This window comes from Gallus gallus, chromosome 5 (assembly GCF_016699485.2).
Source record: "Gallus gallus isolate bGalGal1 chromosome 5, bGalGal1.mat.broiler.GRCg7b, whole genome shotgun sequence".
Taxonomy (NCBI): Eukaryota; Metazoa; Chordata; class Aves; order Galliformes; family Phasianidae; genus Gallus; species Gallus gallus.
The window spans coordinates 23,497,564-23,521,541 of NC_052536.1; the positions used below are offsets into that span (position 1 = coordinate 23,497,564).

At 54.5% G+C, this 23,978-nt stretch overlaps 1 protein-coding gene and 1 long non-coding RNA gene across 4 annotated transcripts; one reads left to right on the forward strand and one right to left on the reverse strand.

Moving 5' to 3' along the window:
- Positions 1–69: 69 nt before the first annotated feature.
- Positions 70–4,490, reverse strand: SLC35C1 (solute carrier family 35 member C1). 2 transcript variants are annotated; one of them, NM_001398178.1, is made up of 3 exons: positions 4,444–4,490; positions 3,821–4,350; positions 70–1,670 (listed from the first exon to the last, which is right to left on the reverse strand). In NM_001398178.1, exons 2-3 carry the CDS (start codon positions 4,317–4,319, stop codon positions 1,111–1,113), a joined length of 1,059 nt encoding a protein of 352 aa, NP_001385107.1. In that variant the 5' UTR covers positions 4,320–4,350; positions 4,444–4,490; the 3' UTR covers positions 70–1,110. The 2 variants fall into 2 exon arrangements, with proteins under 2 accessions (NP_001385107.1, NP_001186580.1); NM_001199651.3 differs by lacking the exon at positions 4,444–4,490 and having other exon boundaries at positions 3,821–4,375.
- Positions 4,491–4,686: 196 nt separating this feature from the next.
- On the forward strand, positions 4,687–21,625 carry LOC121110872. Of its 2 annotated transcripts, none has more exons than XR_006939497.1 (3): positions 4,687–10,484; positions 11,296–12,042; positions 14,170–21,625. It is a non-coding gene; the product is annotated as an uncharacterized LOC121110872 (long non-coding RNA). The 2 variants fall into 2 exon arrangements; XR_005860167.2 differs by having other exon boundaries at positions 11,630–12,803.
- Positions 21,626–23,978: the final 2,353 nt, after the last annotated feature.

The following is a 23,978-nucleotide window of genomic DNA, read 5'->3' on the forward strand; positions in this document are numbered from 1 at the left end:
CTCACGGCCGCGCCGGGAGGGAGCCGCCCCCTCGCCCGCCCCTCCCACGACCCCACACGAACGCACGCAGAGAGCGACCCGGATTTTATTGGGCTGGATTTAAGGATTACAAAATACGACATTCCAAAGTTGTTATTTTTAGCGAAGGAAGGGTTCGCCGAAACGGAGGGGATGAAGGGGTAACCGAAACGCAAACACCAAAGATGGCGCGGTGCGGATCCTTCTGAGGGAAGCACAGTGGACAACAACTCTCCGTCTCATCACAGAGAACGGCAGATGCCACCCTCGCTCCTCTGCAAGGGTAGCGCAGGTAACTCACTGTGCCATCCTTCTGCCTCAGAGGACTGATGTAAGGCCGGTCACTTCAGAGAGCATTCTCTCCCTCTCAGGAAAAGACATGGAGGGAATGAGAAGTTTCATCCCTGCTTCTGAACGTAATTCCCTAAGTACAAAACCAGATAGGAGAAACAGGCAGTATAGACTTCTGCAGGATGAGATAATGACTCTGGGAAAGGGGAACGAGAGGCACTGCTGTGTGTCTTCAGCTTGTAGAGAACCAGAAGGGAGGGAATTTCCAGTCCCTGGCATTGAACTAGGCAATAGGAACAATTGCTATTGCCATTTGCTTTTTCTTTTGTGCAGCAGAAGAGTTCACAGAGACTATCCCCAACAGCTTGGCTACCTGATCCTCCCACACATGGAGGTTCAGGATTTTGTAACTTCAGACCCTTCATTCATTCTAGACTCTAACTACACAAAGTCCCACCCCATTCTTTGTCCACTATATGCCCGTGCCCCCCAACCCCCCCCCCCCGCCCCCCAAAGACAGAAATTACTCAGACTAAGTCAATAGCAATACCCATTTTTACAAAATGACCACAAAAAACCCCAACCTGATAATTCTCTAGAACACATGCTCTCACCCTGCCTCTAAGATGGGGAGATCCCGTGGATAAAACATAATTCAGTTAGGTCTTTGGCTCTGGTTCCTGACACAGCTCCCCATTCACTGCAGGTAAATCTTTTTCCTGCTCCTTGCTCTTCTCCCCAGGAAGGAGTACTGAAAGTTAACTCCCTAGGTGCAGAAACAGAAGTGCAGGCTGGACCTTCCTACACACCAGTCTCATTTTTTTCACTGCTTTTGAGATTAGGATCCTCTTGTGCTTTTCTCATCTCCAGCCCTTTTACCCACGTGTAGGCAAAGGAACCCCCCAGAACCATCAAGTTACTCGTCCACCACAGTAAGCTCTTGGTCTCTTCAAAGTAGACAACGGCCAGAACTGTTTGGGCGCACGCCTTGGCTGTCCCAGAGACATTGTGGGTGAGTGGGCTGGTAAACTTGATCTGCAGTCCAGTCACATACCCAATGGCAAAGCCAAACACTCCCCCCAGCGTCATCATGCCCCAAAAACTGGGGCTCCCCAGCTTGTCAAAGTGGTAGAGGGTGTGGAACTCGCCCGTGATCATCATCAGTGGGAGGAACAGGACACAAGCATTCATGTTGTTGTAGAAGGTCAGGTGCCAGATGCTACCATCCACCACAGGCAGCACTTTCTTGGTGTAGATGGCATTGAGTGAGACACACAGGCTTGCTAAGATCCCGAAGATTATACCTGTCCATGATAGAGTGCCCTCTGCTCCTTCCTGGTCAACACCCAGCCAGAAGCCACCTGCAATCAAAGAAATCAGGCATCACCTGAACTGCCAAAGGACTCAAAACATACAGTCAGTGATTCACCATCTACCTTACACTGAAAAACCACAGCCACAAGCAGAGACAGGATTGAAGGCTTCCCCTTTCTATTATGTTAACCCACAAAGTATCACGATTACTGTCCTGGGAAGATTTATTTTAGGAGTGCAGGTAATTAATTGTGCTATCCGTTGGTCTCAAAGGACTGATTCCCCCACTGAGAAGGCAGCGAGAGCTCAGAAACTGTTACTCCAAAAAGCTGAGAACAAAAGCTAAAGCTATTCTTTGTATATAGGTCACTTTCAGAAGGAGACCAAATGATTTTAATTGAAAAGACAGCAAACTGGACACACAGTGACACATTCCTCTTATACTAAAAGTTTAAAAAAAATTAGAAAAAAGTCTCACACCCCACCCAGGATTTGCTGCACTGTTAGCAATAACAGAAAGATAGGTCATGGAAAGATGGGAAGCATTACATATGGGTGTAACAATAAAGAACTTGATCAGAAAGAGATTGCAAGGCAGAAAGATGTCTTCAGTGCATTAAACTTTGATGCTCACTCTTTAAACATCTCTGAAATAGGAGATAGAGGCTCCAGGGCAGAGAGAGAGACTTCTCCCCATCCACCTTATCAGCAGAATATAAACAGAGAGATCACCTATTGATGGAGTACTGCAATGCCTTTGCATTAGCTGCTTCATACTGGGAGCCATGTGGGAAGCTGCCTGCAAAGCAGCCTACACATGCTTTAAACTAAGCCCAAGTCCAAACGAGTTCAGTGCATAGGAAGAAGACAGGAAGAACTCTATGTCAGGGCACAGAGGATGCCTGGCTATGCTGGCAGGCATACAGGCAGTGCACCTACTACAGCAGAAGGGGCTGGGAGATTGAGCCTTAAAGTAGCCTGGAAGGCTGGCAAGCACCACAGACCTGGGGAACATCTGAACATTAGACTAGGTGGAGCCAAATGCTTGCATCACTTGGGGGGGAAAGCCAGTAGCTGTTCAGCCAGAGTGGCCCCCTGTTCACCTCTTATGGAGAGGAGAACTTATTTTGTCTTGTTGAAATCCATCTGCTTGTCTAAGCACCAGCATGAACACATGTCCATCACGAACTGGATGGAAGTCAACATCTCACTGTCCCTGACGGTGAATGGCCCCCAAATGGGGGGCCCCCAAAGCAGTTTTTGGCTTTACTGAGCCTTTGGAACAAAAGACTTGTGAGCAATTCCCACTAAACCAGTCAATGCCCTGCCCTAAGTTCTTACCACACAACCAGATTTTCTGGTGGTGCTTTATGCTTGATTGGACTAACTAATCCTACCTGAACTGGCATTCTATATTGTATGGTCCCAACAGTGCTGGCAGTTTAAATAAATACTCATATTGTTTTCAAAGTTAATCATTAACATTCACTTGAAAATAGGGAGAAAACAAGTAGTTTTTTCCTGTGGTCTTTGCAGAAAAGAAATGGTACTAAGTGAAGGCAATGGAACTTCATTAAAGAGTAGACAGTCATTAGTACTTAAAGAGCCAGCAAGTCAAGGAAGAGTAATTTCCTCACAAGTTAGCTATGTGCTACAGACACGTGAGGCGGACTGCCTAGGGCAGGGCAAGGAAAGAGCCCTAAGGTTACTCTATCTAATCCAGAAGCAGGTGCATACGTGGGGATGGCTTCCCAAGAGGAAGTTTGGTTCTGTTTGGTTCAGCTTCCAGCTCTGAGCCTTCAGCCAAAGAACTACCAAGCCTGACCATCCTACAGGATCACCACTCACCTGAGGAAGCTGACACTGCAGCCCACTTACCAGGGCTCTGCCTACCAAGAGGTGCTAAGCAATGCTTGTAAAAAGCAGGTTGGAAGCCCTCAGCAGGCAAGTGGGAACTTAGCATTCCACTGTCCTGCAGGAACAAGGACTGAAGAGTCAAGAGAGCAACCAAGGACCTTTTAGCAAGCGTTAACTCCACTGGGCACAGTGGTACATCTACATGCTGCAGCCCAGCAGACACCATGGTCCCGTGAACCAGGTCCCCCTCCAACCACCTGCCCGAGCTCAGGAGCACCTCCTTCATCTCTCTGAGGTTTTGAGGCAGACGTGGAGCAGGTGTAGGCCCGTTCCCACTCACCGATGATGATGCCGCAGGCCAGGAGCGCGTAGAGGGAGGTGGTCTGCTTGAGGAGCAGGTAGGAGAGCAGCACATTGAAGACGGTGGTGAGCGAGCGCCCCACGTTGTAGAAGGCCACGCCGACGTGCTTGAGGCAGAGGTTGTTGGAGGTGACCATGCCGATGAAGACGACGGAGAGGGGCAGGACGCTGCGGGACACCTTGAGGTCGAGGCGCAGGGCGGGCAGCGCGGCGCAGGGCCCGCAGGCGGCCCCCAGGCTGAGGCCGAGGCACAGGGCGGCCGTCACGGCGCACTGGAAGAAGGTGACGAAGAGCGGGGCGTCGAGGCGCAGCGAAGGGCTGTCCAGCAGGTACTTGTTGAGGAACACCATGGTGATGGAGACGAACCAGTACAGGCTGACCACCAGGGCGATGCGCAGGGCCCGCAGCACGAAGGGCGTCCGCCGGCCCCCGGCACCCTCCGCCGGCAGCAGCGGGTCGGCAGCACCGCCCAGCGCCATCCGCAGGATCCCGGTCCGCGTCAGCTGCGATCTGCTCATGGCGGCCGCGGGCCGTCAGGCCGTCAGCCCGGCCCGCCCGGCCCCGCGCCGCCTCCCGCCTCCTCCCGCCGCCCGCCCCGCTCACCCGCCGCTCCGACCGCCGCCTCCACCGCCGCCGGCCCCGCGCTTCCCGGAGCGCCGCGGCCCCGCCCGCCGCGCTTTATTCACGCCCCGCGGGCGCCGCTCGCCGCCTCCCCGGCCTGCAGGCCGAGCCGCCATCGCGGGAGCGCCCCCGCGGCCTCGTTCCTCCCGGCGCGGCGGGGTGGCGGGGAAAGGCGGGCCGGGCCCCACCGAGGGGAGTGGCGGCGGCCTGGCGGCGAGCCGTGCGTCCGTCCGTCCAACCCCCTCCAGCCGGACGGAGCGGGACGGCCAGCGCCGGGCACATCCGCAGGGCGGAGGCGCAGCCTCCCTGTGCAGCCCGTGGCGGTGCTCCGCTGGATTTTGCTTTTTCTTTTTAAGACCGCGGCATCGCAGTTTCTGTGCTCCAGTCGCTTTTGATAAACTTCCCAGCGCCTTGTTGGGGGTTGGTTCCTCCTGCTTGCCTTTCCTGCCGCCTGTTCTGCTCGGGGGAGTGCCACATCACACAAGGGCAGCTCTGCTCCTTTACTGGGGGATTCTTCAGGCACAAATGACTTATTTCATAGCTCATAACATCTGTAGGCTTCTTGGCCTACGTGTTCTACTGTCGGAAATAAAGACCTTATGTACCCGTTCCTCTCCCCGCCCCTTAGGCAGTTCTCTCCCCAGCACGGTCTGTTCAGGCTCCCAGAGCTGGCAGCCGGCTGGGATGCAGGCCCCGGGCACTAAGGAGCTGCACACAGCAGTGCTGGGAATAACACTGGCCCTGCTGTCTCCTGTCAACGTCCCTCCCGTGCCAGTCTTACTTGCAGACATAAAGTTCTCATTGTGTGGAGGTAAATAAAACCTTCCCGGTACGACCTGAGCGAAGCAGGCACTGTGACATCTGCACACAGCTCATAAAGGCAGTGCGGGGAAGCGCTGGCTGCTTTATTGCTCTTCCTGCCGCGCCAGCGTGTAAATCTAAGCATAAAAATGTCGCTGCTGGTGCTGCTCGCTGCTGCGTGACTGGCGTGTGGGCGGTGCTGAGCTCTGCACCTATTGCTGCGATGCAAGTGTGCAGGAACGTGCTGCTTCCGAGGGCTGGCTGTAGGATGAAGGGACTGTCCCGCAGCCCCAGGTCATAGCGAGGCTCCCATCTGCCTGCACTCTTCTGCCAACATGTCCCGCCTTCTCTAAACAGTGCTTTGTAACAAAGGAGCCTGTTCAATACCAAACCCTCTGTCGTGTCGCAAATTCATACTGTTGAGCAATCAAGCTGCTGAATTCAGTGGCGGGATGCGTGTGGCGATGGGAGGCAGCCCTGAGCTCGGTGTCCAACATTGCTCCGTACAATACCGACCCCTCAGTTCAGCAGGCACTGCTGGAGGACCTCACGTTGGCTGAGCTGGGGCTGCCACCCGCAGAAAGCACAATTCCAAGTGATTTCCAAGGCCAGGTCCGTGGTGTTAACTGCCCTCCCAGCAGCTCTGCTCTCTTACACATGCACGTGGCTTCGGTACTGCGCATATCTTGAATGTAAAAGACACCTTTCCTACCAGTGATGAAGCAAGTCTGACAGTGCCAGGGCCAGATAGAGATCTTTTTTCCTCTGCGTCTTGCTCACGCTTTTCAAGCTGTCTTCTCCAAACTAAGCCCAGAAATTAGAAATGGAAAAAAGAAGCCCCAGCCCTCAGTCACATCCTGGCTGTTCCTGCAGCACGGGGAAGATTGCTTTGTCCCGCATGAGTTTGAAATATCCCAATCAATAAAGTGTTCATTGCTTCTCTCGGGAGATGATTCTCCAGACTTATAGTACATGTATGGCACGTCCGCATGGGAAAATTGACCAGAACAGCTATCTCAGCTCTGACAATATAACTCCCCGATGCTGACAGTGTTTTCCAAAATAAAAGTGATTTACTGTCCAATAATCACGCAGTTCTGTGATAGCTGAGCTGGTCAATCTCCGCAGGCAGAGCTCATCTGCAGCATGGCAATGCTTTTGACAAGTGCTTTGAATAGAGGCTTGCCTGGGTGGAAAGCTGTCTGGCAGCATTTCTGTGCCGGAGCCCTGCCTGCCTGCCCGTGCTTCAGGGCAGAGGTGCTTCTGAGACGGCAGGGGAAGGTGCTAATTAATTGCTTAGGAGAGCAGGGGCCGTCGTGGCAGTGGGGGCCAGGCTCCCAGACATAAGACATCCACCTTAAAGCTGGGCCCAGGGCTGCGGAATTCAGTGGGACTCCGATGGCTGGGTATCTCCCTCTGAATAACACACGCTTTCCATGCCTGCAGCTGCCTGCCTACTTCAAGATTTCGCCCTCTGGCTCCTGTTACAGTTTGCTGAGGTTTCCTCAAGCTAGCGCTTACAGGAGGCCACAGTTACATTTTAACCTAGGTTTTCAGAAGTTAAATATATTTAGCTTCCTTATAGAGTACCTTAACTATGCTATAGCAGCAGCAGCAGTTGACTTCCTTATGTGCACATGACAGCTCTGTCTTCACACCCTGCTGTATATTGTGTTACAGCAAGACAGGTGTTACCACCACGAAAACACTCTCCTTCCCCCATCAGTTACGTGGCCTACTTATAAGGAAGCATTTCAGCTGATAACGTACAGCCCAGCCGATAAGCCGGCAAGGAGCGCTGGGATGAGGCATCAGGAGCTGCGTTTTGGGGCTCTGCTGGAGCCGAGTGGCACGAGTGACACTAGAGGGCAGCGCTGGCACACGGTTGGAGCCTTCACTGGCTAAAGCTGAGTGCTTCGGAATGGCAGCGTTAATTGCTATTAAAAACACACATTGATAACTCTCTCACCTGCTTTAAATCCTGGAAAATGAGATTCCTCACCCATCCCTTCCAGCCCTCGTGGCAGCTGGGGGTGTTTTATAGCCCTGTTGGCGGTACCTGCTGTCTTCATGGGATTTTATTTATGGGAACCTCTAACAATCTTCTTGGTGGCATCCCCTAAACCCCATTGTTTCGGTGCTGTTCCCCTTCTGGAGGCTCTCTCCGCACAATCGTGCCAGTTATCACCTGAAGCCACCGGGGCTGGGAGATGAGCAGCCCTGAAACCCCAAACCACAGAGGCAGCAGTTTGTATGCGCCTTCAGTTGTGTTTGCGTAGGTCTTACAGACATTATTTCTATGGTTTAACCTTTATTTTCAGAAGGTGGAGGCGAGCTATATAGATGAAGATCTTAAAATAGCCAGCTTTTCCCTGCTGGACTGCTGCAGTTTTGCAACTCATCATATACCAAATGCTTTGATGGAGCATTTAAAAATATCCTATGCCTTGGGACTGAGAAGCAACCCTGTTCTGTTGGGGGCCTCTTACCACTGCGTCACAGTGGAGCAGAGAAGAGCAGAGGGCCAGGAGCAGTGCCTGTGTGCAGGGCTCTCCCCTGCCATGTCCCTGTCACTGGCTCTGCCCTCAGAGTGCTTCTGGGTCCTCAGACCTGCTGGAGACCAGTGCTGCTCTGGGAATTGACCAAATCTGTGTGCCTGTGTCCACCTGCCAGGGAGAATTGATAGATATCTCTGCCTCCTGACTCCCAGCTGGGCCTGCTAATTTATAGATTGGATCTGTCGCTCCTGATAAACGATATCTTACTTCCCTAATGCCGCCTTCAAATTGAGTTTTTACGGCTAGGTCAGATAGGGAAACCGAAGGGTGACTCTGCTTTCTCTTTGCTTTGGCTTCATCCTCTGTATTTGGGATGAGGTCAGCTTTTCAGGCAGAGCCTCGAGCCATGTGATGCCAACCCGGGAGGCTGCCAGAGCACCCAGCTTGCACAGAGCGTAGGGCTGCACCAGGAGCTCCCAGCTTTCCTCCTGCCACACCTGAAGCCAGCAGCCCCCCTGGCTCTCTCCATGGAAGAGCAGCAATTCCCTGTGCTAGGTCAGCTCTGCCGAGCATTAATCCCTCCCAGGGACGCGCCTGAATCAGCACAAGCACAGCCTCGCTGAGCATCCTTCTCCAGCGGCAGAGAGGAGTGTTTTCTGGAGCACCGCCAGCGGCTCAGACCTGTGTGTATGTGAGCAGCTTTGTTCTCCCTCCAGGGAGCTGCCTAACAAAGTTAAGAGCTGGCCAAACACCCAGGATTAAGCATATCATTGCTGAGTCCTCTGGAGGTTAGGGTAGTTAAAGGCACACGCATGCAGACCTGTTTAGCTCGTCATCATTGAGCCCTGGCTCTTTTCTTGTTCCCCAAGAAAGGAACTTGCTGAAGCCACTTTTCTTTTGCACACTGAGTTGCACTGCAATAGCCCAAATCGGACCAGTGAATACCTCCCGAAGATGACGAGTTCTAACTCTGAAACCCAACGATATGTTGCCCTGACCACAGCCCAGTCCTTTCCCATCTTGCAGAAATCACAGCAGCCAGAATTTCTCCACACAGCCAACACGGCTGATTGAGATAGCAACCCCCGCAGCACGTCAGAAACTGAAAACGATGGAGCTGGGAACAATAAACCAAATTTGAACTTCTTATTCTTCCAATTAAAGAAACGCAGAAGAGAGCTGTGATGTGATCCAGATTTGATTCAATCCAAGCTTCCCCTTTTCAAGGTTTGTTTTTCCCCACAGCCCCTGCAGACTCTCCCGTCCGTTGCAGTGCAAGCTGCAGAACAAACCTTGTTGCCGAATTTAGGTCAAGCTTGCCAGCGAACACATGGGGCCTTGGCTGTTACGGTTAGCATGGAGACCACGCTGCCAATGCTAGCGGGAGTGTTTTGGAGGCAGTGGATGGAGCTGGGCGAGGAGCCCACACCGCTCAGCAGTCTGCCCCAGCACGAGCCGAGGGACAGACGACAGTCCTGCAGGTGCTGAACACCCTTCCTGAACCAAAGCAATGGCTGTGATCTTGCTGTGGTTGTCGACACTGCAGGCTATGGGCAGCGAGTGGTGCGTGGAGCAGGCTGCGTCCTGCCAACATCCCACTGCAGGCTCTAGGTCTCATCTCCAGCTCTCTGCCTGGGATGTAGGGAAGGCATCACCCGAGACACCCAGCATCATCACCCTGATGCACCCATGGGACTGTTCTGTGCTGCTGCCTCATATCTAGAGAAACAACACACCTCATGCCTAAGCACTTGCAATGCTTCAGCCTGCGCCCCTTTGGTCACACAGTGTTCTGCATGCACTTCAGCCAGGCCCCCAAATGCACTCTGCCTTTCTGCTTGTCCTTTCCAGTTCATCTCCCAGCAGTTATACTGTGAGAGGCCAAGCTCTGCTGCAACGCTGCAACACGAGGGCTGTGGTTGTGGCCAAAAGCGTGCTCTCCAGTGCGCAGGTTGCAGGCTGTGGTGTGCTGGGCACAGACCCAGAGAACAAGAGGAGTATTTAGGGGAGGAAGGCGGCACCCTGCAGCCCCTGAACCACACAGTGTCCTGACTGCCCTGCAGGGCCAGATCCCATCCCCTGCCGGGGGGTCCCAGGCCCCTGGATCACCTCTCAGACACCCACAGAGGTGCTCCTTCTACGGAAACCTCCTCTATTTAAAAAAAAAAAATCATTCTTTTATCCCAGTCTTTGAAGATGGTTGTTGCCATGGAAACATGCGTTAAAGCATGCCTTTTCCCTTCATCTCCAGAGCTGCCGTTGCCATAACAGCCACATTCCACCCCTCCCTGCTCCCCCCCACGGGGTGTAGCAGGGTGAGCCCATGGCCCAGCCCATCCTTCCCTGGCACCAGGGTGGCCCCAAGACCCCATGGGAGGTGACACTACTCCGTGCCCATACAGCAGCGCATGGCGCAGAGGGGACACAGGGATGCACAGTGCCTGCCCAGCAGCTGCAGCAGAGCCAGGACTTAACTGGGAGCACATTTCTGGCTGTAGTTGTCTCAATTAATGTAGCCCTGCTTGCTTTAGCAATTACCTGGCCATGGCTTTCGGCCCGCTTTCAGATGGAGATCTCCTGCCAGGAGTTGCAGCTGGTGAACACGAGCTGGGAGCAGGCATGGAGGGCACCTTCAGCTGCCCTGCTCACGTCCTAAATAGGCACCTCTCTGCCAGAGGGAGCATCCCCCTCCCTGCAGAGGCAGCAGCCTTAGCAGGAGAGAAGGTGAGGCACTGGCACAGGCTGCCCAGAGAGCTGTGGGCGCCCCATCCCCAGAGATGTTCAAGACCAGGTTGGATGGGGCCCTGGGCAGCCTCGTCTGGTGGGTGGCAGCTGCCCGTAGCACAGGGTTGGGCCTGGATGATATATGAGGTCCCTTCCAGCCTAAGCCATTCTGTGATCCCATGATAGTTATGAAATCCATGCTCAGTGAGGCCCCAGAGGGTTAGGAGACATGCTACTGTCTCCCCAACTTCCTTCCACACCATGTTCGGGCCGTGAGAGGGTGAGCTGTGTGCTCTGGATCCCAACCACCTTCTCACCTGCTCAAGTGCTGGAGTAGCCCTCCATCAGATAAAGGATGGATGCAAGACAAAGTCATAGAGACAAACATTCCAGGGGAGAGAGAAAAACTGCCAGCGCTCTCCAGAGGGCAGCAGCAGTGGAGATTTAAATGGTCACAGTGCAGTTTCCTCAAGACGCAGTTGAAAACTGCTGCTGGGCTTTGCTCCTAAACTAATTAGCACTCTTTACCTGACATTAGTGCTTACCCCACGCTGTAGCAAAGCCTTGCCATGCTTGCCTCAGTCAGAATACTTTCTGTGGAGGTGCACACTTACAATACTTACTGTGGAGGTGCATGCACTTGGGCACATACGTGCTAGTATCAAGGCAAACAAAACGCCTCTTCCGTTGTAAAAATCAGAGCTCATGACTGCATTATAAGCCTTGTGATTTATCTACCTCTCATCAGGAGTGGTACCACACAACCAGGAAACTTCACATAAAAATCTCGCCTCTTTGCCCTTCCTTCTAGCCACTGCCCAGCACCGGGTGGCTGGGACGGAGAGGGGACAAGGACGGGGCGGCAGCGTGTGCCATGCCCGTGCTGCTGCAGAGCACGTGAGCTGCATCTGTCAGCCCCACGCCGGCACCAGATTGATGTCCTTCTTGTTCCCGATAAGGATCCGAAGTCTCCTCTGGGTCCCGGCAGCGATTCTTTTATCCTCCCTGATTGTGGCGTCCACGCTCCCAGCATCCCTGGGGACGCATCAATCGCGGAGCTGCAGGCGCCGCGCCGCTATCGGCAGCGATGATAGAAAAGCTACAGGAGCAGCTGTCATTTCTCCCTGTTTGCGTTTTGTTCTCAGGCTATCAGCAGGATGTTCCTGCCAGACACCCATCAATCTGCTGCAGCAGGGCCTGCCTCGGTCTGCAGGGCGGAAGGTACCAGTGCCGGAGCTGCCCGCTGCCCCTGCAGCACCTCCACCCATGGCCACCTACCTATGGCCCCAAGGGAGCTGCTGCCAGTCCTGGCTCCCCACAGAAATGCTCAGTCAGGAAGCGAGGTCTGACATGCCACACGCTTTGCCAAATTCTTTGGGATTTGCTGTGTCTTCTGGGAGTCCATCAAAAGTCCTCTGCCCCCACCTCTTTCTTATCACCAGCACCACTACCTTGGACCAGATGTCCAGTGTGTGTACCACTGAAGCCAACGAGATGACTTGGGTGCTGATGACATTATCTCTGAAGTGCACTTTGGAAAGAAACCCAAGACATATGGGTGAGACCATTGCTCTGCTCCTGTACTCGGGCTTGTACTTGGGGAGAGCACAATGTGAACTCTGCCAACTGCTTAGCTGCTCAGCACTCAGCTGAACCCCTCAGTGATGTGTATAAGCAAGATAACAACAGGCCTGTGTCCTATTTAGTTCCTCTCCACCCACCACCAAGCCCGCAGGCAGTGCTTTGCCTCAGTGCCCACAGCCCTAGGGCAAGGTGACCCGGCTGCTCCTACCCTGCAGCTCCGGAATGCGGTACCCATGGCTGGCTGGGAGGACACGGTCATCCCCTTTGGTGCAAGACTAATCTCCAGGGCTCCATGCTATGCAGCCAGAGCTCCTGCCAAAGCTGAGAGCTGCTCAGTGCCACATTGGAGAGCATTTTGCGGCCACTCATGCAGGAGCAATGAAGCTGCCGTGGTGAACTGATTCCTAAGGTTGTGTCCCTGGAGCCCAGATGCATGCTCAGCCACCTGCCGTGCGTACCTCTTCCAGCCAAGCCTGTGTTACAGAGGTGCTAACTAAACAAATACCGCTCCATTCTGATGAGAATCTACACGCAAACCTGTGATGCTTTGCAGCAGGATGCATTATAGCACTCAGCTCTGCTTGTGCCTCCTTGAACATGCTGGGTGCATATCCAATGGGATGTCCCCAGGCCTTCAGCACTCACCACCCTCATCCCCAGCCAGCAGTGCCCAGCGACACCCCATTTTTACACGACACAGCAGGACCATGACACTCAGCTCTGCCTTTAAGTATGGTAAGGCACTGGAGCGCATTGCTCAGAGCTGAGGTGGGTGCCCCATCCCTGGAGACACTCAAGGTGGATGGGATTCTGAGCACCCTGATCTAGCTGTAGGTGTCCCTGTTCATTGCAGGGGAGTTGGACAGGATGGCCTTTAGGGGTCCCTTCCAACTCAAACGATTCTATGAGTCTATGATCTCTGTGTTACTTGCTTTTCTCTCTTCTCTGGTAGATGGGCAGAAAGAAGAGAGAGAAATATATATATATCCATCCTGTTTACAGACTCAAAATAATTAGAAACAGGTTGCTTACCTTTCTCAGCGTAGATAACTTCTTGAGAGAGAGCCTTTGAGCACACTGCGCACTGCTCTTGCAGCTCCCCCCCCACTGCTGTCTGGGATGCACTCCGCACGTGAGATACATCAAAGGCAGCGTAACATACCGTGGAGATGCTATAGGGGGTACTAAGAACCATACCAATGACATTTTAAACTTGGGAAGAAAGCAAGAATGGGAAAAACTGTTCAAAACCCCCATCTGAGAAGATAAATTTGCAGATGGATCTGGTTGTGGTTTGGGGTTGCTCCCTGGGGCACCGTCACCTGAGGTTCACCCCTCTTCTCCCCGCTGGGACCTTTCTCCTAACTTTTCTCACACGCCTCCACTTGGGCTCGCTCCTCCCAGCTAGGATACCGCTGTCAGGTCACAGGGGTCCGTGGGTCAGATCTGTGCCGTTCCCTTCTCCTGCTGCTGTCACCTGTTGCAGGGGTGCAGACGGACCTCCAGAAGCCCTGGCACGCTCCTTCTGCCATTAATCCCGCAGGAGGGGGCTCGGCATCACGCTCTCTGCCTCCCCCCTTCCCATCACCACTCCCTGCTGTAAGTAAGGAGCTTTGTCTCCTGCCAAATCCCCTGTCTGTGTTGGGGAATTGGGGTGAGCCAGGCGTAAAATGAAAATAAATCACTAATTCCTCCTAATAATGCCTGATTTCCTGATTTGATATCCCACATTAATTCTAATTACTCACCCGGAGTCAGGGCATTAATCAAGGCGTTAGAACTTCCCCCTGCTTAGCAACATGCAGCCGCCGGCAGCTGGCAGCCCGGCACGGCTCTGCCCATCACCGTGCTGTGCCATGGGGGGTCTTGGGGTGCCCCTGCCCCAGCAGCCCCACCCCCATGTCCTCCACAGCTCCAGCACTGCTCTGCCCGCTTCTGCCAAAGGTAAACCCGCTCCTTCCAGCTACGGTGCAATTAACGCTTCTTCTAATTATTCCTCTTTTTCACTTAGCGTTGAAAGGATTAATCCTGCATTTATTCACTCGCTGATTAATTATTTTTTTTTTAATTTTTTTTTAACTTTTTTTTTTTTTTTTTTTAGGAACTCATCAGTTGAATAAGCTTTAATTTGGATGGTGATTAACGGAAACACGTATAAACTCGGGATCTGCGCTGCATTCCATTGGCCTGCCTCACCTGTCCTAGATACAGGACAAAAGGCTCTCTCACATGCGCTGCTCTCCAAAAGCCACACCATTCATTAAGGGCAGCGTTCGGCACAGCGGATGAGTTGGGCTCGCTGTCTGCCTCTGCATCCTGGAGGATTTTCAGAACGACAGACCTCAGTCTCTCAGATGTCACCGCCAGGACGAGAGCAGCCACCAGCCTTTCTGTGCTTCAGCTTCGCAGCTTCTCACATTTGACCGAGCTCATCCCTGACAGCATTTTCTCTGCACTTAGAGAGCCCATTACTGCTGCCAAAATCTATTTTGTATTTCATTTCAGGTCTCAGATGCTTCCTGAGCTGCTAGCCTAGCATTAACTTCTGAGCAACAAGCATGCATTGTGTGAGCATTGATACGCGCATGGCTTTAATATCCTACAGAAAATCCATGCCTCGAGTTGGCGTTTTGAATCAAAAGAGTTAATTTCTAAGAGAAATGCAGCCCTAAAGAACATTCAACCAGCAGCATTATTTAGTTACATCCTGTTTCTGGGGCTTGGGCACCGGCAGAAATCTGAGCTCAAGGAAAAGCAGAGCCCTCCCATGCTCAGCCCCAAAGGGGGCTGGGGTCTGACGGCACCAAACCGCACTCCCTTCTGCACCCAGAGGTCAGCTTTCCCTGCCACCAAGCCCTCCAAAAGTCCTAAAGAGACATCAATCAAGTTGGTAAGAAAGCAAACAGAAAGCCATGCTGTAGATTACGTGCACGAGGAGCCCACCATGTGCTGAGCCAGGTGGGAATGGGGTGGTTCTGCTCTGCACCTTTGGTGTGCAGTGCATCCATGTGGAATTCGCTGCCTTGCCCCCCTGTTCCTCTCCTCTCCAAACTGCAGGTCAGCGTTTTACAGCCTGAGGTCAATGCATCCTGAGGGTGCTGTGAGCTATTTCTCAGCCTAACTAAGAAAAGCGAGCCTCTTGTCAGCAGCCTTACAGCCAGCGTGCGGGAATTTGTGGCTCCACGGGAGTGATTTTAGGAGGTATGCAACTGGGACTGCTTACAAAGCTCAAGATGAGATGGATGTGCTCACCCAGGAGAGTTTTACAGCCTCCACACTCAAACTCCCCTTTATTCCCCGGCCGTTGCACAGAATTAATTACATTTCTGCATGCTAGCACGGACCTATCGCAGCAGAACTGCCATCTAACCAACCAACCGCTGCCCCTGAGCCCCTCATCAGCAGGAGGGATCCCACACCGTGCCACCAGGTGCCAGGGGGAGTCAGGATCAGCTGTGTTTGCAGCAAGCACCCCGTCCTCCCTGCTCCCTGCAGCAGCGTGAGCAGGGACTTCATCACCGTGCATGGCCTTCCCGTCCCATCCCAGGTCTCTGCGTGCCACTAAATCATCCAGTTTGGAACAAATTCACTGGGAAGAACTATAGCGAGTCAAGCAGAGGTCTGGGACACGGGAACAATGGCCCATAAAGCAAACACGCAGCAGTGCGCTCAGCTGCCGGGGATGCTGCTGGCACATGTGGTGGGGAAGATTAATATGCACCAAGCGAGCAGGAGCTGGGAGGGAAGCTCACAAGGTGCCTCTCATTAGCTCATCCTTCCAGCGGAATTAACGACTGCCAGGTTTCGCCCAGCCCTCTGCTATGGGTTAGTGAGAATGGAGTGCCGTGTGCGACGGGGGGTTCGGCTCCCTTGGGACCCTCTGCAGGGAGGGTCAGCTCCCAAAGTCTGGGAGCGGGCATGCCTGGGTGCCACAGGGCTGTGCTGCACAAAGGGCCAAGACCTCAGGGCTCCCCAGAGGCAGGCAGCTCCACCCGCCCCACCTGCTGGCACCAGGGCTGGGTGCTCAGCATCCCGCAACCTCATCACCTGCTGCTATTCCCTCCATGGACGAGCCGCCGTGCTCCTGTACCCTTCTCTCTGCTATTTCCCTCCTGCTGCCTCTCCCCCACCTCCTCCTCCTCCTCTACTCTTCAACTCAAGAGCCAAAATGAAAACACCTTCCCCAACAGTCACTGACAACAGCAGGAGGGAAGGAGCTCCATTCTCCTGATTTGCAAAGGAAGAAATACAGAGAAACATCTTGATAGCATCGTCGCCAAAAAGCGGATGCTGTGCCGCGCTCAGGCGTCTCAGGAGACCGGGGCTCCTCTCCTCTGACTGTTTGAAGCTGCTCAGTCTCTGGGGATATCAACAGCTCCGAAGCTGCTGCCACAGAGCGAGAGAAATCAGACACATTCTCTGTTGGGGAAGGCTTTCCTGCAGCAATCAAAGGATGCTGCACAGCGGCGGCGCGTGCTGGGTATGGCCAAGGCATGGGGAGACGGAGCACATGGGAATTGCTGGGGAAGAATTCACTTCCACAGGGAATGGTTTTCCTCCCTTCTCTGCCAGGGACTGTGGACTCTGATGGGGAGCTCCTGACCCCCATGTCGCTTGTGGGCCACCCTCCTGCCCATGTTTGTCACAGCCCTGAAGCCTGCGGCACCTTTGGCTAGAGCTGATGCTAGAGGTTCTCCACAGGGATGCTACAGCCTGACACCGGTGCACACACCGTACTGCATTTATGGGTGAGAGCTTCAGGAGGTCACCCACACACATCAGGAACTTGGCTTTAAGGGATCTTCCCCCTCCCTGTGATCTCAGTAGTGCTCCCTTACAGACACGTTACAGTTTCTGCTCTACCAACAGCTCCAGCAAACCCACTGAGTGCATTCCCATGGCAAGAGGTGTGTGGGGGGCAAAGCTGAGCACAGAACCATGTATAGACGCACCCCTTGCATTCAAACCCTGTGTCCTGCATGACCTGAACTACTCATTCAGCTATCACTACACGGGCAACAATGCTCCATGAACAATGCACAGAGGTCTCCGCTCTTCCTCACTGCACCAGCTGCAAGACTCGCAGCACTGCTTTCTGACAGATCCCTTTACATTTCCTTAAGATTCACTCAAAAGCTGCCAGAAGACCTCAGTTTTAAGCAAAACACAATTCTCCACAGTGCTTTGATCCTCCCATCGCTTGGCTCTTTCTACAGCCCTAGAACGTCTCTCCCTTTGAAGCTACAGGCACTCGGCTCTCACCGGTTTGAGGCAGCACCTGGAGCCCTGTACAGACCCGAGAGGCCCACGATGGCAGAGCTTGCTGCTGGGACAGGATTTCCATCACCTTGCTGGTGGAAAGGCCTGTTGGCACCTCTCTGCCCTGCTCACGGTGCCGCCAGCCCTTGCCCGTCCGATGCCGGGGCTGTGGGATGGCAGAGCTGAGCCCCCGCCATGCTGCCCGCTGCCGCCACTATTTCCCAGCCTCTCTGTTTTCCCAGCCCCGATATCACTTTCCCTGGTGTTGCCATAACAACTGGCGTTAAGAGCTTGTTGACACTGCCCTGTTGCACTAATTGCACAATTTCCCGTCACTGTTATATGCCAGTTATTTCCTTCCGAGGGCTGGAATCGCCTTCGGCCACCTCGCCTGCTCCCTGCCCGCCGCCCTGGGACCAGTTAGGGAGCCGGAGCGAGGGAGCAAACAACCCCAAAATGCCCTGGGGAGGTCATTTAGCCCACTCAGTGCAGCTGAGACCACGTGGCTCCGGCACGAAGAGCTCAGGATGGTTTGCCCGCACCAGTGCTCCCACTGCCGTGCTGTGCCTGCAACGGGAAGACGCAGGGATGGGTGTGCAAGGCTGAGACAGAGCTCATGGCCAGCCCCGCATGCCCCATCCTCAGGGAGCAGCTCTTGTCCCTCTGGGTCACAGCAGCACGAGGCCGAGCTCAGAGGTTTTGCTCCTTGCTCTGACGGGGAGGAAGCGATGAGAAGGATCGATCGCATCGACCTGGCAGACTTCTCAGTGATGCCGGGGTCACCTTGAGACCCAACCCCCGGCTCTCCAGTCCCAGCCACATTTCCACGTGGGCACCACAGGCAGCAGTGCCCCATTGTGGAACCTTCTCCAGCCCTCTGACCCCGGGGTGGGGGGCACGTGGGGAGCTCCCCGCCGCCACCCATCCCTCCTCCACCCACAGCACGGCTGCCCTGTTGTGTTCCTCAGCAATTTATCACCAAGACACTTACTTTATAAATATTAAATGAAGGGCTCCATAAATTTTTAACATGGAAATAAAACTGCATTTGGTGAAGGAAAGGAAAAAAAACACACAAAGAAACCAACCGCTCTCCTCACCCCTTCCCATTGCCTTCCTCCCTTCTCTTGGCCTTCCCCTGGGATAAGCCAGCATCGTGCTCGGACCCGGGGCTGCGAACGTAAGGCTGGTGCTCAGCAGGGGCACAGCACCGGGTGCTTGTCAGTGCAACCATAATAACACCGTGTTCTGAGCCCCACTCCACAATACTGATACGCTGATACACAGTGATACACAGGCAATACTGATACACTGCCTGTCCCCAACTCTCTTCTTCAGTACTTGCTTCAAGCCACGTCTTGGGTCCAAAGGACCACACGGGGGTCATCCATTGGGTCATCTATTGAAGCCAGGCATGCTGCTGCCCCACTGTTCCCCTCGCTGCGTCCCATCCCCGCCCCTGTGGCCATGGAGGAGGCTGAGGATGGTGTGGTCACCCAGCACCGCGGATCCGGGGCCGGCCCCAGGAGCTGCAGAACCGTGCATCCCTCGCTGCCAGCTCTCCGCAACCACAAGCATGGATGAATCATTAGGACAAGTGCTACTACAGCCTGAGCGCAAATGAGGGAAGATTGGGCCTTTGGCAGATAACAGCTCTTTGCTCAAGTGTGCTGCTCTCCCGCACTCGCTGCTCAAGCAGCCGCACTGCCGCTCCCTGGGGCCAGCACGCGGCTCTGCAGCCTCCGAATTGCCCGCAAGAGTTCATCACTGCCAGGACAGCTCCAACAGCGAGGGGTGATCTGGGGGCGAGGGGTGCCCCATCGCAGCTCTCTGCTCCCGGAGGCCCCGCACCGTGCAGCGGGAGCAGCTCAGCACCGCTGCCGGGGGGCTGCGGGATGCAGCAGCAGGATGCAGCAGCAGGATGCTCACAGCCCCAGCTGCCAACCCACGCGGCAGAGCCAAAGCAGGAGCTAATAAAAGTGATTTTAAGAATAATAACGGCAACACACGTTATTAAAATCCACGCTCAGCCAGGCGCCGGGCTTACCAAGCATTTCCCCGGCTTCTGTCAGGTGGCGGGATTGCCCCAGACACCGGGGCAGGGTGTATGACAAAGGAGAGACAACGATCAATTTTTAATATTGCATATTTAAGCAGGCTCGGGCTCCAATCCGTCATATCCCCCGGCTTTCCCTAAAATTAATCTCCAATAGCTTATCGAGAACTTCAGAAAATTAATATCCAGCATTTCACCTTAGGGGGAGCAGCACTTTCTCTGGATGAATATGCATGCAGGAGGGAGAGCGCGACGGAGCATCTGCCCGCAGGACTTCAGCTTCAAAAGAGGATTTCAGCCGAGCCCTTCCACACTCGAAGGACTGAGCGCTGCGGGGCCGGGACGGCGCAGACAGCCGCAGCCGCTCTCAGGCTGCGCTACACGTGCCTACAGGAGGCTTCAGCTCTGTACAAAGGGCCCCAAATGAATGAATCTGCCCTTAACGCCAGGCCACGGGAGCATGAAGAGGAACAGAACGGGTTGTTCCCCCGCTGTCTGATGCCAGGGAGCCCGGCATCTGCATTCCCACTCCCAAGCCCAGCAGCCCTGACCCTGCGGCTGGGCAGGGCTCGTGGCACTGAGGCATGGCATGTTCACCAGTGAATGCTTCTTTATTGCAGGGCCCCGGAGCAGCTCCCCGGGAGGCAGCCCTGCTGCCAAACAGCTCTCAGGAGCCAAGAAAGGAACCAAAGCCCAATTTCCCATCCCCAGGAAGGAATGGGGAGGAAAGAGGGACAGGCAGCTGCAGAGAACCAGAGAACGTCCTACACCGTGTCACCAGTTTCCCATTAAATGGGCCCTGTAGCAATGGGATTAAGGGGTCGGGAAGCACGGGGCCACATCTGAGACTGGATTACCATCTGCACGAGAATTAAATAGGGATTATCTGCAGCCCAACAGGCACAGCTGGGGCCAGGTGGTGGGGCTGTCTGATCCCCTCTCCCCAGCAGGACCTCCACGGCCACCAGGGCTGGCTTCAATGCCCTTCATGCCCCTGCATCTCATCCTGCGATGGCATCAGCCGGCAGTGGGAGCACGATGCTGGAAGTGGTTCTATCCCTCAGAAGGAGTAATTATGCATCTCCATAAAGAGAGCACTTATCATGATGTGTTCATCTTCCCTGACACCTCCCGTACAGTGCCCTGGCTGCATTCTGCAAACACCAATTAATTAAGCCGTATAACTTTGCTGGGAGCTGCGGTGGGAGAGCTGCTGCCTGCTGCCGGGGAGCGCTGCAGGGCCAACCACCCCATGCATCCCTATAGGAACCGAGCGGGGAGCCCTGCAGGAGGCACACAGGAGGAGCCGCAATGGGGGAACCAACGCCTGCAAGAGCACATTGCAGCAGGTAATGAGAAATAAAGAAATGAGCCCGAGAGGGCTGCTGGGGAGCAGATGGCTGGAGGTGTAACAACAAAAGCCAAGAAGGAACCCTTCCCCCCCAAAACAAACAAAGCAAACGTTACGCCGACAATAAAAACGAAGCCTCCAGGGGTAATTTGGGGAATTACAGATCAGTAAATTGCACATCCGTGTGCACCAAATTGATTGGAATGATAATTAAAACCAGAACATCTCGTAATACGGCCCAGTGTGCGCATCTCAGAAGAAGCTCGTGTCTCACTCAGCTCCTGCGTTTCCTCGAACGCCGCAGCCCGGCGATGGATGAGGCACAACGAGGTGAGTATTTGTTTAGGGATCCTCTGACACAAAGCAGTGCTGGCAGCTGCTGTGGAGCAGGAGACCCTGGCTCTTCTTGCTTGGGAGGCCAGCGAGGAGCTGAGAGCAGGAGGGTAACAGGTTGGGCTTTGGGATGGCGAGGGATTAGCTGCGGTGAGTCTGGATCTGCTCTCGGCTTCCACTGCTGAGTAGGTTATTAGAGGCTAAGATTGAGGAACAGGGGTAGGGGATGGGAGCACAGCCTGGTTTAGGTGATTCATAACCACTGGAGAGAGCGAGGAGCTCTGGTGATCCCTTGACACACTGCAAGGATAGGAAACACACTGACAAATTGCTTTAGTGCCAATAAAAGCAGAGAAACGTGCTTTGCTGTGTGAAATGCGTGGGCTTGGTGGACCTGGGAGGGCTCCTGCATCGTACAATCATTAAAGTTGGAAAAGACCATCTAGTCCAGCCACTGACCCATCCCCACAGTGCCCGCTAACCACATCCCTCAGTGCCACACTACACGTTTCTGGAACGCCTCCAGGGATGGTCATTCCACCACCTCCCCGGGCAGCCTGTGCCAGGCCTCGCTGCTCTTACTGAGAATAAGACTTTCTCAGTATCAGCTGCGGAGGGGCATGGGCTGCCCTAGGAATGGGTCTGTGCGAGGGAACCACAGCAGCACCAGGAAGGGCAGCTGGGTGTCCCCCAGCACCTACACGAGAGCAGGAGGCCAGGTGATGAGATGCAGAGACGCGAAAGGAAAATGTCACTTTGTACACTATGAGATTGAACTACAGAGTGGTTGTTTTTTTTCCCCAGGAAGCAGCTGTTTGAGACCAGAAACTCAATGAGACTCTGTGCTGGATTAGCCACACACACAAATGTCAACAGAAACCAGAGCCTCCCCATTACCAGTGACATTCTGAGATGGAGATGGGATGCCTTGTGCGTGGGGCTGGCCACCAACATCCCATCCTGTGTTCTGGCAGGGTGAGAGCTGTCACCACTCCAGGGCCACCCTGGCATCGAGCAGGAGCACGATGCAAGCACCACACAGCATCTGGCTGAGGCTGCCCCATCCCAGGGTGAGAAGGGTGGGAGGCTCCTGCCCCGTCTCACATTGGATACAGGATGAAGTGTGCCTGATTGCTTTGAGTAGACACCACTTCCCTCTCCGCCACGTCAGCTCTGTGTCTCACCTTGCTCAGCACCATAAGGATGGAGCTTATTACAGCAGAAGAGCATTTCTGCACTCCCCGTGCTCCTGCCATACCCATTGCCCATCAGAGTAGGGAGGAGTCCATCGGTGTCCCAGTGAGCAGCCCACGTGAGGCTGTCTGCACTCTTTTAAGAGAGAAGAACTCTTCCCCCATGCTCCCCTCCCTGCTCCTCTCTTCCACATCCATCATCATTAGCAGCCATAAACGTCAGAGCCGCAGCCATTAGGCTGCTGGTCCTGGATAAATAATGCTTTTCATATTTAATTTACAAGTGGCTGCAGAGCCTCTTTGGGGTGCAGGGGTTAATTAAGAGCCAAATTGGATGGAAATGCTTCTCCCCCAGGAAAGTCAATTAAACCTCCCTGGCAAGGACCCAGGGCTGGGCACAACCTCTCCTATAGGGGCAGCTCCTGCACACATCTGGAGCTCGAGCAGCTCACAGGGCCAGGATGGCCCAGCACCAAGGGCTTGGTGAGAGGTGCCCGGGAGGATGCCCACGGCCCATCCCCCTCCTACTGCACCAACTCACCGCCGGACACTCCCCAGGGAAGCAGATCTCAGCAGGATCTCACCTCGACCCCGCTGTGCAGGTGGCAGCAGCTCCTGGCCGCCTCCCAGCCATCTGCACGCCAAAGCAGCAGCCGCTGCAAATCGCAGCAGCTCTGCAAACAGCAAACAAGCAGCTGGCAGCCTGCGTGTGCCTGATAGCCTTCCTGCGCCGGTGTGCCGGCACAGCTCTTTCCTTCCTGAGACAGGGCTGCGTGTGGAGCAGCGCTGCTGGAACAGAGACAACACCAAAAAACAACCACCACCACAAAGCCTCTGGAGAAGGAAGTGAGATCCTTTGGGATGGCAAGGGAGTTTGTTTGCATGGACTTCCTAGAAACAATAAGACAGAAGTGCTCAGCATCCATGCACAGCATCCTGCAGAGATGCATCCATCTGTGCAGGACCGCTCACTTGGATGCCCCCCAGCAGGGCAGCAGGACGGCTCCATCCCAGTCACAACTACTTTGGCCTCCTGGGCACAGGGTCACCCAGGGACACCTCCAGCCGGGCAGGTCAACTCCAGAGCAGAGCTAACGCAGAGCGGGGTGGATGTTGCTGGATTTGGGATCCTGAGCTAGGAATCCCTGAGAGCTCCCCTCTGCCTGGAGTCAAGGCCTTCAGATGAGCTTTGTGCCAAAACACTGCTGCCCCAGGATGGGGCTGTTCCCAACTGAGCTGGGCCACCAAGCTCCTAGGGGCCATCACCCTGCTGCCAGTGCCACCAGCATGGGGACAGTGACACATGGTGCCACTGCCGGGTGTCTGCCCACGAGCCGGCTGCCTTCAGAGAGCCCCTGTGAGCAGCGATATTAATGATGCTCCTTTTGATATGCAAACGGAGCGCTCATTACACCTCGCTCTCGCCCCGCATCCTCCAAGCTGTTAATTAAAGAGCGTGCAGGCAGCAGGCAGAAAATTATCATCGTCGCCTGCAACATAAACCAACAATGCTCCAGTGGCCCACCCCCATGCAGCAGCAAGATAGACAGACAGACAGACCGACCCACCGACCCACCCTGCCCAGCCAACCCTGAGGGCCCCCCCCACAGGTACCTGGAATTATTAGCACAGAGGTAGGATGGTGGGTGGGAGCCCCACAGAGCTGCATGGGCACCAGCCAGCACTTTGGAGAGGAGGGTAGGGTGAGCTGGATAGGA